The 16,887-nt window shown below is 43.3% G+C and overlaps 1 protein-coding gene across 1 annotated transcript in view; it reads right to left on the bottom strand.

Moving 5' to 3' along the window:
* Nucleotides 1–16,680, bottom strand: part of Sdk1 (sidekick cell adhesion molecule 1) — a 968,286-nt gene extending 951,606 nt beyond the window's left edge. Inside the window, exon 1 of the mRNA XM_006990740.4 lies at nt 16,422–16,680. Coding sequence (XP_006990802.2) covers nt 16,422–16,665 — 244 coding nt within the window. The 5' untranslated portion in view covers nt 16,666–16,680. The remainder of the gene's footprint in view (nt 1–16,421) is intronic.
* Between the last annotated feature and the right edge of the window lie 207 nt (nt 16,681–16,887).

Raw genomic sequence — 16,887 nt, 5'->3', positions numbered from 1 at the left:
ATAGACAAAAGCACCTACTATAAGTGTGAAGACTGGAGTTTGGGTCCCTAGAAACAACATAAAAGCCAAGTGGACTGGCAATATAGCTACAATGCCAGCACTCAGGGGACAGAGACAGATCCTGGGGGCAAGCTGGCTGCTGTACTAGCTCTAGGTTCAGCAGGAGACCCTGGATGGTAAATGGGGAATCAAGGAAGACTGTCAACATCAACCTTTGATCTCCAGACACACATATACATGTGAACATGCACACATACACATGTACACACACATACACATGCAAGCAAGCATTAAAAAGAAATAAAAACTCAAGCTTTAAAATTGCTATAAAGGAGATAAGCATAGTGGCACAAGCCTGTAATCCTAACACTTGAGAGACTGAGGAAGGAGAATCTAGAGTTCAAGACCAGCTTGAATTAATAGTGAGACCCTGTCTCAAAAAAAATCTAGAACTTGCTATAAAGTATCTATGCGTTGCTTCACAATCTTGATTCAGAATCAGAAATGTAAACCATCCGTGGTGTCCAATACATTATACTAGATTTCAACAAAGCTCAAAGTCAGGAGTTGGTGAGAAAATCAGTAGGGGGATGCCGCAAAGGACAATGCTCTCTATCTAATCTATCACATTTCTACTTCCAAGTGATACTCTGAATCCTAAGGTTCCACTAGTTTCCCTATGAAAATCTTGACTTCCCTGATTACATGCACCATACAAGCCTTCCAGTCAACCACATTTATGCCCAATAAACCGTTAGCTCTATGACGGGGCGGGGGGGGGGGGGGGAAGAGGGGGACCTACTATCATATCTTCATCATCTCATATTATCTTTCTGACAGTGCAATTAACATATGAATTAACCACTACTCAGTTATTAAATTGCATTATAGTTTAAGCAAATTATGTACAGTTGCCAGTTCTGGTGGCCACAGTATTAGTTACTGGAGACTGAGGCGCGAGAATTCCAAGTTTGAGGCCTGCCTGTGCTACAAAACAAATTCAAGCCAGCCTGTGAAACTTAGTAAGACCATGTCTAAAAATTAAAAGTAAAGAAAAGCCCTGGTGACATAGCTTTTTAAAATAAAAAGAAAAAAAAAAACCTAACTATATAAAGTGAACTGGGGCACTTCTATTTCCACTGCAGTGAGCTCAAGTAGTGAACAGCTGCTCAAAACATTGTTTAAGGGTCAACTGTATCATTTGCTGTATGTAACACAGTATAGAATGAACAAAATTAAGCTAATTACCATATGCATTTTTCATACTTTTTCCTGGTGAAAATACAATCTACTATTCAATTTAAAAGAATAAAATACAATGTTGTTTGATATAATCACCACAGTGTAACAGTGTTGCAAGCTATAGCTACAATATTGCAACATAGTTGTTAGCTATGGTTACCATGTTGCAAAATGGGTCTCTTTAATGTATTACTCCTTCCAGCTGAAATTGTGTATCATTTGACCAACATCTCTATCGCTCCACCTCCCCGCACGCTATACTACCCCTCTTACTCAGCCATTTTATACTTTCAGAATAGAAAGGCTAATACAGTCATCCTTCGGTATCCATTGGGATTGGTGCTAGGATTACCCCCACTCACCACCAAATGCCAAAATCTACAGATACTCTAGGCCCTTAGAGAAAATAATGTACTGCATACAGCCTATGGGTTTCTTTTAAAAGACTTAAATAATCAGTCACATTACTTATGAGACCTAGTACAGTATAAATGCAATGTAACAAGGTCTCAATATTATATTGTTTAAGAAACAAGAGGGGAAAATATGTGTGAATGTTTGGTAAATCCACAACTTTCCATCTGTGGTTGTGGTTGGTAGAATCCATGGATTTGGATTTGGCTCCCCGTTAACAGTGGTACTCATTAACATTGGTACTCATTAACAAAGGTACTCACTCTTGTGAACCACAAGGTGACTGGTTGGTGTGGATACATTGTTTCCTATCATTTCCAGATCTCACCAGATCTCACACTGCTGGTTTCAAGTTCTTTCTTCATGAAATACAACTGTTAGTAGTTCCTCAAATGAAAACCTATTTTGTCTTTATTTCACTCTTACACTTGAATGTTGTCTATTTGGATAAAGATCTCTAGATCACTTGCTTCTATCCCTCAACACTCTGAAGGTATTTCATCATTCTATAATGAATACCTGCCATTTTAAGCATCTGTTTACCTTAGATTGGCTCTGTCTACTTTGCTAGTGTTTCATCTACTATCTATCTATGAGACTGATACGCTGCCTACTGCGCTAAGAAGGCACTGTACTATCTATCTATGAAATTGTTTTTATCTTTCATGGGGCCCAATGTGCTTCTGGAATCTAAGAACTCACAAAAACTTTCTAGGGTCCTAGTAAGACGACGCAACAAGAAAAGGCACTTGCTATGCAAGCCTGATGACCTGGGTTCAATCCCAATACCCACATAATGGTTGAAGGAGAGAAAAGTTGTCCTCCAAACTCTATACAAGTTCCATGCTATGTATGCACCCATCCATATACATCATATACAACAATAACAACAATAATTTTTAAAATCCTGCCCATTATGTCTTCTAGTAGTATCTTTTATGTTCTCTTTCTGAGAGCTCATGGGAGATGATATTGGATTGTCTCATTCTAAAGTTCATGAATCTTTACCACTCATTTTCTGTCTCTCTATCCCTCAGTACTGTATTCCAACCAATTTCCTCAAATCTCCTTTAAAAAATCAATAGTTTTCTCTTCAATTATACCTACTTGGCTGTATAACTTATCCATTGAGGTTACTTTTTAAAATTTAATGACCATAATTTTCATTTATAGAAGTCCTACTTGGTTCTTTCCCAAATCTGTTGTTCACTTTCTAAATCTGTTCTTTCATCATGGTCTATTTTATCTCTAAAATAAGTTCAAATAAAGTCATCTCTTTCATGGGCCCTACCATCCTGCCTCCTGAAATGCCATCTTCTGTTTGTAACATCTTCCAGTTCTCCTTCGCAGTGACCCCTTCCCGTGTGCAGCTGGGACATGCCTGTACTGCAAGCTCATCTTCAGCATGAGCTTCTTCTGCAAGAGTCATGCCTTTTCATTTGCTCTACAAGACTGTTTTTCAATTTGGGGCACTCAATTATTTTCCATAGTTCTGGATCATATTTTGTGCTAATTTCTTGGTGTAAGAATTAATTGCATTGTAAAAAAAAAAAATGCTAAACTTGACATATGCACACCCCAACTGTGAGTTTCAGGTTTTGAGATGTCTTTTTCCTCCTACTTGTCACAACCCCCAGAAGACAGCAAGTTTCTGTGTCCTTTCCCAAACTAAAAAGTAGGTTTTTTTTTTTTTTCAGTCTCTTAACAGACAGCATAACCCTTCGAGATTTAATGCTAAGGGCCTCAACTCTACTTTCCAACATTATACAAACCTCAGGCCAAGTCTTTTGCTCTTTTAGGAAACACGCCATCACTTCCACTACCCCAAGCCCTTGGGAGCTGTCCTAGGTTTGAGGCTACAAACCTCAAGCTCTCTGGTACAGACCGAGTACATAGCTTTCTTCTCACTTCTGGCACCTGGAAAATTTCAAGCCAAGATTGTGCTTGATTGTTTTTGTTATATTTTGACCATAACTTCTCTGTATTTATAGCAGCATGGGTATTTGAACTCTCTATGTCAGCTCTGGTAGCAATGTTTCTGCAAGTGTTGGTATGTACAAAATATAAAACTGAATTAACATTACAAAATTGTAATAATACTTCTCATTCAGCCATAACAACAACCCGTATTTTCTTTCCATATTTTCTTTTTATTTATTATTTGTGTCTTTCACATCATGCCTCCCCACCCATCTCCTACCACCAAAAATAAAACAAAATAAAATTTAGGAGAAAAAAAGGAGGGGGAGGAAGGAGGGGAAAATCTCATCATGGAAGCTGCAGTGTGACACAGTAAGTCACGCAGTAAACCCCTTTATCCATACATTTTTACATGCAGGAGTTCATCACAAAGAATCATTCATCTGGCTCAAGGCCCCTAGTCCCTGCTGCAACATGGACACTGGGCCCTCACTGGGACTTCCTAGACATCCCATTGCTGCCCTGTGTCATGAAGATCCAGCAGCCTGGGTCTGCAGTACCAACACACACACACACACACACACACACACACACACACACACACACACCACAGGTGTGCTCCAGCAGATCACACATGGGGTGGGTATTGGAGTGAGACAATACATAATCCTGGTTCTGGGGCTGGGTAGTTGCAGGGTTGGTCAGCCTGCCAACTCTCCCCTGTCTTTTCCGCCAGGGTGAGCTCTCCAGCACTGCCCTGGCTAGTTCACTCTTTGCAGCAATGAGCAAGGGGCGGGGCCAGTTCTCCAGCTTTAATGTCCTCAGGGTTGGTTCTCCCAAACCTACACCTTCAGAGCCAGCTCTACTGTGTTGCCCAGGTGAAGTGTAGGGGCCACTCTCTCGAGTGCTGCAGCCAATGAGGGGCAGGATGAACATATTTCAAACGTAGAAAAAATAAGTATTCCCAAGGTGTGTTAGGATCATCTCATCACTGTGCATTCTAAACACTTCACAGTTTTTCCTGGAGATTTTCCACGGTAAGAGAACACACTCTGGACTCCACTTGCTCCTGACACATTCATTCTGTGATCTATTTTACACTGTTAGAACCCAGCAATACTGTCCTAGAAAAGATCACCATTTCCCACCAAATCAACAATGCCAGGAGCCATTTCTTGGTCCCCTTATTAGTCATATCTCTACCATAATACCATTCAGGATGTTCCATGACAGTACCACTACCCTGTCAACTGTTTATTATTTCTATATTATCATATCAGTTCCCATCATCACACTCTTTCCCCCTGCAATTCATCTGGTAAACCACAGCAAGGCAACTATTAGTATAATGGCTTCTTAGTCATTTCAATTGTTCACAGTGCCACTCTGTACTACAGTAACTCATTAATCCCCATAGTAAGTGTGATTCCTGTCTACTGAAGCATAAATAGCAATAACAATGCCTAACAATGGCTGAATGTTATGTACCAGGTAAGACCTTAACACCTTATCTGTAATCATATAACTGATCCTCATAACAGCTATATGAAATAGGTAAAATTAACAAACAATCCTTCAAGGCAACAAAATGAGATTTAAAGATGATTAGGGGCTTAGAGATGGCTCAGTTGGCAAAGTGTTTCCTGCACAAACAAGAGGGGCTAAGTTTGTACTCCCAGAACCTACAGAAAAAGCTAAGCATGGCAGCATGCACTTAATCCTAGTTCTGGAGAAATGGATCCAGGTCACTAGATAATCAGCCTTGTAAATTGGTAAGCTCCAGTTGGTTCTGTGAGTGACCATTTCAAAAAAGTAATATGGAAAGTGATTGAAGAAGACACTCAACATTGAACTTTGGCCTCCACAAGCATGTATGCACACACAGGAACAGGTACACAAGTAAACACATTGTGCTAGCTAGTTTTATGTCAACTTGACACAAACTAGAGTTATCTGGAAGGAGGGAACCTCAAGTGAGAAAATGCTTCCCTAATATAAGACTGTAGGAAACCTGCAAGGCATTTTCTTAATTGGTGATTGATGTGGGAGGGCCCAGCCCATTGTGGGTGATGCCATCCCTGGGCATGATGCTTTTGGTCATGGTGTCTCTTCACAGCAATAAAAACCCTAACTAGTGAACATACACACACATACACAAGACTAAATAGCCCACCCAAGTAGTTCAGTCAGTTTTTGTGTCTGCCAAAGCCATCCTCTTAAGCAATATGCAAGTGTCTCCACAAATAGCTATACCCAAAGTTTAGGCTGCTCCTCTAACTCAGAGCTCAGCTTCTAAACAGTTGTCTGGAAGCTTCAGGAAACCTCACACTAATGTGTTCAAAACCTGGATCATGACCATGCTGCCCAAACAAAGGTCCAAGCTCAGGGAAAACCATGCTCACCAACTGATCTTCCTAGAAAGAGGCCTGAATGTGGCCTGTGACACTTCCTCATTCATACTCCAATGGACTACCCAACTCTGTTTTGTGCCCCTAAATCCTAAACTCTACCCAGATCTCCAATATTCTAGGCTGAATCTGCTACTTCCTACCACTTCTACAGTTGACTGCTTCTCAGTCTTCTACAGGCATCATTCTAGTTTCTTCTATACAGGCCCACTTTTGCAATAGATGGGATGCTTTATCTCCCTTGAAATAATAATTCAAAAGACAAACCTGACCCTGGCACAGTAGTGCTTGTGGAAAACCCCAACTCAGGAGGATGAAGCAGATGGACTGCAAGTCCTGGGCCAGCCTCGACTACATGGCAAAAAAAAAAAAAAAAAAAAGGAAAGAAAGAAAAAACTGATCATTTCACAAAGCCTGGGCTCAGGACCAAAGCTTTCAGTCAATCCTTTTTTGAGGATCTAAAACTAGAAATGCAAAAACTGACAACAGCTGGCTTTCAGCTGTGCAAAGAAAACCATGAGTCAAGATGACAGCGTCAGAGAAGGAGCAGACCCATGAAAGAGGGCAGTCTTCGAGGGTGCGAGTGGGTGGGCAGGTATATCTCTATGTTACTGTGACTCAAATCCATAGCCTTACACATACCAGCATTATTCCTGGGCTCTCATTTCTGAAGAAAAGATAAGTCCTGAACATGTCCAAATCTGTTGAGGTGGCATCTGCTAGGTACATTGTGACTCCCTTAGGTACTTCCAATAAAAATCTTCTTTTTTTCTTTTTCCTAGTTCTGCAGAAGTTCAGGCTGAGTTTCTAGTTTGTGCACACACAGGATACTTACCTAAGAAAAAGCCTCTAAAAGAGCCAAGATGACAGTTAAATGGGGGAGGGAGGAATAAGCCTGTGAGGCAAACACAAAACATATCCTACTTAAAGCCAAAGTGCCATCATCCAGCAAACACATAAATATGTTCAATGTTTATAAGCTCATGACCTCCTCTCAAAGGTGTTACAGAAAATGCTTTGGGGTAAAAGCCACGTTTGTTTGTTTGTTTAATGTTCTGAAATTATTACTGCTTCCACTGGGAGCTACAGAAAAGCTGAATGAAAATACAGAGCAGAAGCATGGACTACACAATGAGAGAAAAGATCAAGTTGCATCCCTGGAAGCTCATTTCCTTTGGGAATGGTTAATATGTGTGCTAGTGTAAAATAAATAAAATCTTTTTCTAGTGACATGGTACCACTATTCAGTTTCCTGACTGGTATCTTACATTGTCAAGTATTATCAATTCGTGGTGTTTTTAGCCCAAAAATGTATATATAAGTATACTGAGAGATGGTGTGCCACACAAATTTAAAAAATAAATACATAAAGCTGTGGAAACAACTGCATCCTATATAAACACCTTTTCTGTTGCCATCTGGTGGTTCATGTATAAATTCAATGCTGCCATGCACATTATAGAAGAGCTTAGTCGGGAGTAATCTCAATCTCTCCTGCATCACACCTACCACCTGGAGACAGTCAAGCTACAACTGCCCTTCAATTTGAAAATGGGCCTTTCTCACAGGAAAACCACCAATACACACAAAGCAACTCTGGAGAAGGCCATTCTCCCCTAAGTAGGATCAGTTATACCTGTGTCATACAGAATCCCTTTCTATTCCAAACCTGACAAACATCCCCAGGTCTAATAGCTAAGTGACCACCACCCATTATTGTCAGAAGTCACCAAGTGCTGAAGTCACCAAATAGCCATATTCCTCCCAGAGCTCAGTCATTCTCTGGTTACTACTATTTTTGTTTTTATTTTTAAAAGGCCATTCATCCTTGTAAAATTAAGCTTCCAAACTTCTCTTGGTAAAGAATCAGGTACAGAGTATACAGAAAGTTCTGAAAGAGAAAAGGCAACAAAACATTGTACCTGAGGACAATTTTGCCTACAGTAATTAGTTCCAGAGTCCCCTGTAGCCCATCATCTAAAAGCCCACATCCCCCGGAATCAGCCTTGTCCATTTTAAAATAATAACTGTTTTTAAACACAGCAAAACCTAGCTGGTGAGATGGTTCAGCCGGTAAAAGCATGTACTGTACAAGACCGACAACCTAAGACTGATCCCTGGAAACCATAGGAGGAAGACAGAACCCATTCCTGAGAGTTGTTTTCTGACCTCCCTCCACAAGCAAGTTCAGCATAAACACGTCACCACACATGCTCACAGGTGTGTTCTGATACACACATACATGCACATCTACATGTGCACATATACACAATAATAATAAAAATGAAAATAAAAACAGTAAAATAAAAAACATCCAGAAGGGGCTAGAGAGATGGCTCAGAGGTTAAGGGTGCTTGCTGCTCTTCCAGGGGAACAGAATTCAGTTCCCAGCACCCATGTCAGGAGGCTCAAAACCCTGTACCTCCAACTTCAAGGAATCAAGTGCCCTCTTCTGGCCTCCAAGGGCACTTGCACACACATAGCATTCACACACATATATACATACATACAAACACAACTAATTTTTTTAAAACACTGCAGAAACCATAGTCTTATCAAATGTTCAATAAGCTAATTTCCACAGATCAGTCAACTAATAAATTTAGTTGACTGACAAGTCAGTTGTCAAGAACTTGAATTATTTAATTGATAGCTATTAACTTCTCTAGACACTGTATATCAATAGAATGGCAGCTAATCCTGTTAAAAGTGAAAAATTATTCTAGAGATAATTTTAAGTAATTTTTAAATTACTGATGGTCACTGTCCAGTAAATCTAAACATCCTCATGGCCATCATTATTCCATCTCTGTTTAAATTTCTCACTGCATTAATTGCCACCAGATTTAGATTAGTCATGCTCTTTTTTCTTCCAGCCATTTAGATAAATAAATGTCTCCTATTTTAAGAATATTTATTTCTCCAAACTTCAGGCTTACATTGATAAATTAAAGCACTAATTTGTTTTACAGAACCTAAAATTTTGAGCATGAACCATTTCCAGGCTGTAGTAAATCTACCCCATGTTAGACAGCAGCACCTAAGGAGAAATATTACATTGCACCAGTTGTCTTCAACACTATATATATACCCCGACAATAGTGGAATGAAAGGAAGCGGCTCGCAGGAGCTAAGACATATGGAATTACAGAACCCCAGACAGCAGGCACACTCGGAGACTCTGGAGACACGGAGGAAGGAGATCAACACAGAGAAGGGGAGAATCAGGGCAGAACGATCCCAAACATCCTTTCCCTTACTTGTCTAAGCTCTACCACCACCACCTTTTCCAGGTGGGAAAGCAGGCTCAGGAGAGGCTAGCAGACTCGCTCACACTGCAGGTGGTTTCAGATTGAGATAAAAGCCAGGGCTACAGACACTTAGCCCAACACTTTTTCCACCTGCCACAGCCATGTTTCTAGGAAAGCTTTAGAGAAATTATTTTCATTCTCACAGTGCGGGAGATGAGGCCAAGCTGATGCCATAGTCTCTGACTTTGGAGCTGCCTGTCATGGGCCAAACCTTGTACCTACGGGAATAGCAAAGGTATAAACACACAGCAACATTCCCGAGTTGTTTGTTTGTTTAGTTGTGTTGTTGTTTTATTTCTACACAGTGGGGAGAGAAAACAGTGTTAATGTAATGAAGCTGTAAACTAATAATTTCTCCAGAAGGTCTCAGGTTTGAAACCTGTAAGCAGCAGGAAGGTATCTATTGAAGAAGAGACTTCTGCATCCCAGGAATCCAGTGAAAGGCTCATCACAGTGATTTACTTGTGTTACCATGGATGGCAGGAAGTACCAGAACAATAGTCCTAACTGACAAAATACATTCTCCCTCAGGATTAAGATTACAAATATTTATACACTCTTATTAAAAGAGATGTAAAACTTAGGGGGAGTTCTACTGCCTTGTTGAAAGACTGAAGTCAAATTAATTCATTAAAGAAACTATATGAACTTAGAATGCTCGTATGCACTGCTGCTTACTAGGAGTATTTAACCAAGTAACGATATGCATATTAAAATTTTATTTTTAAATAATTCATTGACTGCCCATAGCACACTTCTCGAACTATTTTCAAAACCACCCTCAGCTGCACTCAAGTGCCAAGCATGGTACTCATGGGATCCTCTCTATCAATACCATTTTTGCTTAGAAAATCCTAAGCCAGAGCCTACACAAATCTCAGTGCTACTCCTTACGCTGTGTCCATTCCATGATATAATTTTAGTGGGTCACTAACCTGACCTCTGGGAACCCCTAAAGAAGGCCAGAAGGAGGCAGAAAAATATCATACAACCTGAAACTCCAACCCCACGTGGCAACAAAGACACAAGGACTCTTAGAATGGAAACATAAAATGTAATTAAGGGCAAAGCTTGTATCATGTAGAACCAGCCGCATTTGCAGTCTCCACTTTGTCTGAAGCCAGTATTTAGGATACAGGACTTCCCAGCTGGATGCAGTCCCAGCAGGTGGCTGAACTTAACTGTTTGTTGTTAGAGAATGCACATGCTACAGCAAAGCAGTAACCAAAAAGATCTCCTGGCACCTTACACCTCTGTGTACATTAAAGTAGAAAAAAGAATTTTCCAAATGTTCTCGGAAAAAAAATGGTTTACTTTCGGTGGTCCACCCTGGAGTGGCAGCACAATGCCCACTTAACTGGAGTTCAAGCTACAGTGTAAAAAGAAAAATGAGTAGAGAGGGATACCAAAGTGGCAACAACTATTGTATTAGGGGACAGGGTTGGATACACCGAAGATGGTGTGCACATTTCTCTCCTCTGGCCTCAGAATCCTCCAATGTGATTTTTATTGGCTCCTGATCATGACTGGGAGGTAAACTGAAAGTTTCTGTCAGGTCAGTCCATAGACTATTTAGAGTTCCACCCACCATCTTTCTGCACTATGGATCAGAGTGTTTCCTGTTTTCTTCTCTCCTTCCAAAGGCACAGGCTATAGGGAGGCCCAAGCTATGTCACAGATCCTGAATCAGGCTTTTCTTTCAGGCTCGGCCAGTACTCCTCCTGGAGCCTTGAGCAAATCAGTTAACACCTGGAGTCCTCACAGATAAAAGAACAAAATGCTACCTTTCTCTAGAGTTGTTCTAACCTGTGAGATGGCTCAGTGGCAAAGGTTTTTGTCACCAACCTAACAACCTGAGGTCAATCCCTGGGACCATCATGGTAGAAGGAGAGAAGCAATCCTCACAGTCCTCCACACTGGTGCTCTTGTACATGCACACTCACACACAGATGTTTAGAAAAGGGGGCGGGAGGAGTGAAGGATAAACTCATCCTTGATTCATAAGGGACCATTAAAGTGGTTACATGCAGACCTCATAGAAAGGGACAATAGTTTACCCAATCAAGTGACTAGTGGCCCTCTGTTAAACCCACAGTGGTCTAGGAAGATTCCATTCAGTGTCTGAGCGCTAAGTATAAGGCTCTAGTGAAGCAAGGTGGTCTGGAGCCCACGCTCCAGCTCCAATTGAAACTACAGAATTAAGGAATTGGTTCAGAGGGTAAGAGGAAGAGGGGACCACAAAGCGCATATGGATTAATGGAAAACAATAGGAGCTCAAAGGGAGGCTAGACTTGCAGTGACCTCAATTAACACTGCTTTGTTATTTCTCCATCAAACAAGTGGCAGAAAGGATAATTAGCAGATTTTACCCACAGCTGGGAAATGGCATGAGGAAAGTGGCTCAGACCATAGGAAAATAGGGTAAGAGTGCCAGCAAATTCAGTGAGATTATGGGATTAGCAACACGAGGACAGAAGCAAAATAGAATATGACAAGCTCACATGTAAAAACCCCCTTTTTAAAAAATATATATTTCTGTGTATGGGTGTTTCCTGAACATATACCTGTGCACCACATGTGTGCAGTGCCCTCTGAGGCCAAAGGAGGGCATCAGATCCCCTGGAACTAGAGTTACAGATAGTTGTGAAAAGCCATGTGTTCTCTTAACCACTGAGCCATACAGAACATGGAACCTTTTTAAATATATTCTTTTGAGACCTAGCAGGTCTGGTGTGAAGCCTAGGCAACTGTACCTCTTTCAATTTCACTAGCAATAAACTGGGTATGGTGGTGCATGTCACAGAATCCAAGAACTCAGGATGTAGAAGTCAGAAGTTCAAGGTCATCCTTAGCTACACAGTGAGTTTGCATGGGGAGCCTGTATCACAGGAAACCCTGTTATATAAATAAGTGTCACTAATGATTCTAATGTAATCCTCAGAGCAGCACAAGGCAGGAGCTGAACAGTTGCATTAGCAAGGGACACAATGCAAACTAAAAGGACTGATTAGAAAACGAGCCCGGGACCCATGCAGGGTTTGATCGAACACAGATTCCAGGTCCACTAAGATCTGAAGGCTTGAAGACAAGATTAAAGGGGGAATGGAGTCTCACAGAACAGCGGTTCCCAAACCTGACTAATCATCAGAACCAACTGGGGAGTCTAGAGATCCTACTGCTTAGCTCAAACCTCAAATCAACAAAGTCTAGAAGTCCAATCCTGCCTCAGAGCTCCCAAAGGATTCTAGTGTGCAGCCAAGCTATGAAACACTGGCTTAGGGAAGCTTCCAGAAAGTCAGCTGGTAACTGGAGTGAGACAACAAAGCAATGTAGCCAGGGATTCTCAAGCGACAGTGGACATGAGAGTCACCTGGAAAGCACTTGGTGGCTCACCCGAAATGAGCTGGTCCTGCATACCCTCAAATGTCCACCTGATTCTAATGCAGTGTTTGAGAAGAGCAGATCCAAGAGACTGGAAAGAACATTTTCTTTTTTGAGACAGGGTCTCTCACTGAAGCCAGAACTTAGCAATTCTGCTAATCGGATTGGCCTAGCAGCTCCAAGGGATCTGCCTGACTCTGTCCTACCCCTCCCTCAGTGTTAGAGTCATCAGGACTTTTAAGTGAGTGCTATGGATCTGAACTCAGCTCTTCGTGTTTGCCCAGCAAGCATTTTATCAATGGAGCCACCTCAGCTCCAGAGAAACAGAGTTCTCCAGCCCAAGACACCCCTGTCCCTATGATGCATCCCTTGCCTCAGAAGCCCTCTTTCTGAACCACTCATACTTGGTGCACAGCATAAAGAAAGCATGCATTGCCACCTGCCTTCCAGAACTAACAACCTGGAGTTTTAAAAATCCAGACGAGTCATGAACAATTAAACACACACCAATAAGCAGAGAATATAATTTCCACTTCCATGTACAGAGAAGAAACTGCAGTACATCCTGAAGTTACACTTGTAAGATCCAAACCTGATGCTTTACATCATGGCCAGAAATCTATTCCCTGTTTGTAACTTCAGCTATACATATATAACTTTTAGTAAACATGTTGCCCTTATTGTCTGCTAGAAATCATGACCAAGCCAACCTATAGGAAGTATCCTAAGAGGAAAACCCAACAGATGAATTAGAAATGGCCTTAGATAGATACACAGTATCAATATGGCATTATGACAGTTTCAACTTAGTGGTAACTGTTCCATGCAAAATGTTACATTTTATCTGAAAGGATTCTAGAAAAAGCATTCCTGTGCATATGACCAACTCATCATCTCATCAGAAATCTCGACAGCGGCACCGGAATTTTCATTTTCAAGATACATGAGGTTTTGTCAAATGGTGACATCTCCTCTGTAATATGAATTTTCAATATGATATAAAAAATGATGGATATATTACACATTTCACATAGCACAAAGAACAGAAACCTGTCGATGAATTTAAAATTTGTGACAACCTATTTGAAATTTTACACTAAAAGATCTGCATACTTTCGTGCACCATATAAATGTGAAATGGGTGCCTGTGTTTTTAGTGGCAAGAAGTAATAAAGGATTCCTTCCTCTCTTTGAAAAGTATGGCTGTTGCCTAGTACATGTATTTATAAAAATTAATAATTTTCACTAACATTACAATTGTGAAAGGGCAACACTTTACAGGGCGTGCAAGGTGCAGCTGATAAACTCTGATACACTTCAAAACAAGGGCTGTAGCAGATTTTTCCAACTGTTCAAAGTGGTGTGCCAATCTTCAAATGTACAGGTGACTGTCGTCAAGTGAAAGTCACTTTCATTTTTGAGAAGAGAAACTGAACTCCATCTCTGAAGGTCATCCTAAGTGATCTCGATTTCTTCACTTGAACCTGGTTCCTCTGACAACCTACAGATTCCATTTTACACAATCAGTAAATGCTTTTCCTCCTGGATGACATCCTTAGGTAAAAGGTGCCAGAAAAAAGTGAAATGAGGATGTTAGGTGTGGAGGGCTAAAAGTAACCAGAAACACGGTGATTTGTTGCCATACAGAAAACATGAAAGGGGCATTTACCAAAATCTAAGAGGAAAAGGGCTGCCACCCAGATAACATTAGATAAGCTCAAATAAGAATATTAAGTTATTAGAGTCTTATTAAGCTATCTCATTGTAATTTTGAAGTCAGACTTTTAAGTATTGCATTTAAATCACTGGGATTTTACCACACATAACTCATGGCACATATAACACAGAACATAGCTCTTGGTAATTTAAGTATAAATCTACCTATTTCCTTCAATCTCCAAATACTCAACGCCTTACTTTGGTAAGCTTCCAGGATACAAGGAATGAACTCGAAAGTTAATTTTTCTAAACTACCAAGAGTAAACCAGGTTCACTATTTGTTTTAAAGACTCCATCAAAAGTCATGTTAACACGATTATGTCTGGTTTTTCAGTTTTGAGACCAGCAACCTCCCCGGGGAAGAGAGAGCTGACTAGCACATGTATTCTTCAGGTTTAAGCAGCGGAAATCCAGATTTAGGAGGGAAAGCTCTTTCGGGAGAGAGTCCATCTCCATTTGCAAAAGGTCACCTGGAATCCGCAGATCCCCTTTCCTTATTTTAGAGAACACCTCCGTGTTCCAAACAAAAGCCAACCGAGGGAGAAAAACAAAGCCTGGAGGCAAAGCTGGGGCCCTCAAAGTTTTGCTCCACCGAGTACTAGGCACCCACTTGGGGCGAGGCATCAGGACTAGGGGAGGGGAGGCAGCCCTGGGGAGAAGTGGGGAAAGAGAGGCTGGTGGTGACTGGCACTTGATATTTGAAGTCCACCGCGGATGTCACTCATCGTTAACAAGACTCTGCGGTGCAGACTCAGATACGAATCAGCTCGTGTTTAATCAGTGCAATAGGACGCGCTGGGCGTTCTTTGAAGCCACGGTGGCTGGGGCTCAACTTTAAAGGTTCTTCCAGGGCTCCGATTTAAAAAAAGAAAAAGAAAAGAAAATGCAACACACAACACACAGGGCGCATTCTCCAGCTACTCGGTGTCAGTGCGCTCCGATTGCAGCGCGAATTAGAGGCACACCGCATTAACCCTTTCGCTGCCTCCAGACCTAGCGACCCGCAGTCCCGACCCAGTGATTCAGTGGATGGGAGACCCTAAACGCTCGCAAAGTTCCCAGCGCTGCGCCGAGGGGCACCCACAACCCCTAGGTCACTCCAGGCTGCACTCACAAAGTCTACCCTAGAGGATCCACCCCAGGCGGCGCGCACCCCCAGAGTCCACGCCAAGGCTGTCCACTCAAGCAGCGCCCATTTATGGAGCCCATCCAAAGTGCCAACACCCTCAGGGCCCGTGTCAGGGTTATCTACTCCAGTAGTGTCCATCCCCAAAGTACACCCCAAAGATAGCCTACTCCAGGCTGAACGCACCCCACAGGATCCACCTCAGGGGTATCAATCCTAAAGTCCACCAGGGATGTGCACTCATATAATCTAGGGAGTGACCATTCAAACAGTCCGTCCCAGGGGCGTGCGCTCCAGTATTTCAGACCCCACGGCCTAGCCCAGATGCATCCATTTCTAAAGTCCACCCCGGGGATGTCCATTCGTAATACAACCCATGCCAGGTGATGCCCACTCCAAGAGTCCATCCCCCAAGGGGTGTGCACCCTCCCAGCCCAGCCCAGAGGTGGGCATCCATACTCCACCTCAGGGGTGTCACCCAAGACTGTGCAACCCTGAGGTATCCACCTGCAAAGTCACCTCAGGGTTGTAAACCCATAATATAGTTCACTCCAAAGGTATCACCTCAAGATTGTGCACCCCTGAAACTCAGTCCGAAGGTATCCACTCATAACAGCCCATCCCAGATGGCACCCACAAAGTATACCACAGGGTGTCACCCCAAGATTGTGCGCCCCTGAAGCCCAGCCCACAGATGTCCACTTGCAAAGTCACCTCAGAGATATCCATTCATAATCTAGACCAGGTGGCGCCCACAAAGTTCACCCCTGGGGTGTCACCCCGGGCGGCGCGCGCGCTCCAAGAGTCCACCCCGGGATTGCGCACCCCTAAAGCCAACCCCGGGCGGCGCCCACAAAGTCCATCTCGGGGGGTGTCACCCCAGTCAGGCCCGCCACCTACCTTGCGCCAGCGCCCGCAGCAAGTGCAGCTGGAGCAACAGCAGCGCCCACCATCCGCGGCCCGGCCTCAACTTTGCCGCCCGCCGGCCCGCGCCCGGCCCGGGGGTCTGGGGCGCCGCTCGCAGCCCGGGGCGCTCGGGGTCGCAGTGGTAGCCGGTCCGGCTCTTCCGCGGCCGCCCGGGCCCCGCACGCTCAGGGGGCGCCGCACCGCCGCCGCCCGCCACGGAGGGCCGGGCGCGGGCCATGCCGCGGAGCCGCCACCCCCGGGCGCCGCGGGACGGGCAGGGCGGGCGGGAGCGCGCAGCCCCGCGGAGGCAGCGGCGGGCGCTGAGGGGCGGCGTCCGGGCTCCGATGGAGCGCGAGCCGGGCCGCGGAGAAGTTGTCAGCGAGCTGGGGAAATGCCCGGCACGTCGCCCTGGCTGCTCGCAGCCGCGCAGCGCCGGGCCCCGCAGCGCTCTCTGAGGGGA

The sequence above is a fragment of the Peromyscus maniculatus genome, chromosome 23 (genome assembly GCF_049852395.1).
Source record: "Peromyscus maniculatus bairdii isolate BWxNUB_F1_BW_parent chromosome 23, HU_Pman_BW_mat_3.1, whole genome shotgun sequence".
In the NCBI taxonomy this organism is placed as follows: domain Eukaryota; kingdom Metazoa; phylum Chordata; class Mammalia; order Rodentia; family Cricetidae; genus Peromyscus; species Peromyscus maniculatus.
The sequence above is the reverse complement of the archived record's forward strand: the minus strand, read 5'-3'. Positions and strand labels throughout refer to the sequence as shown.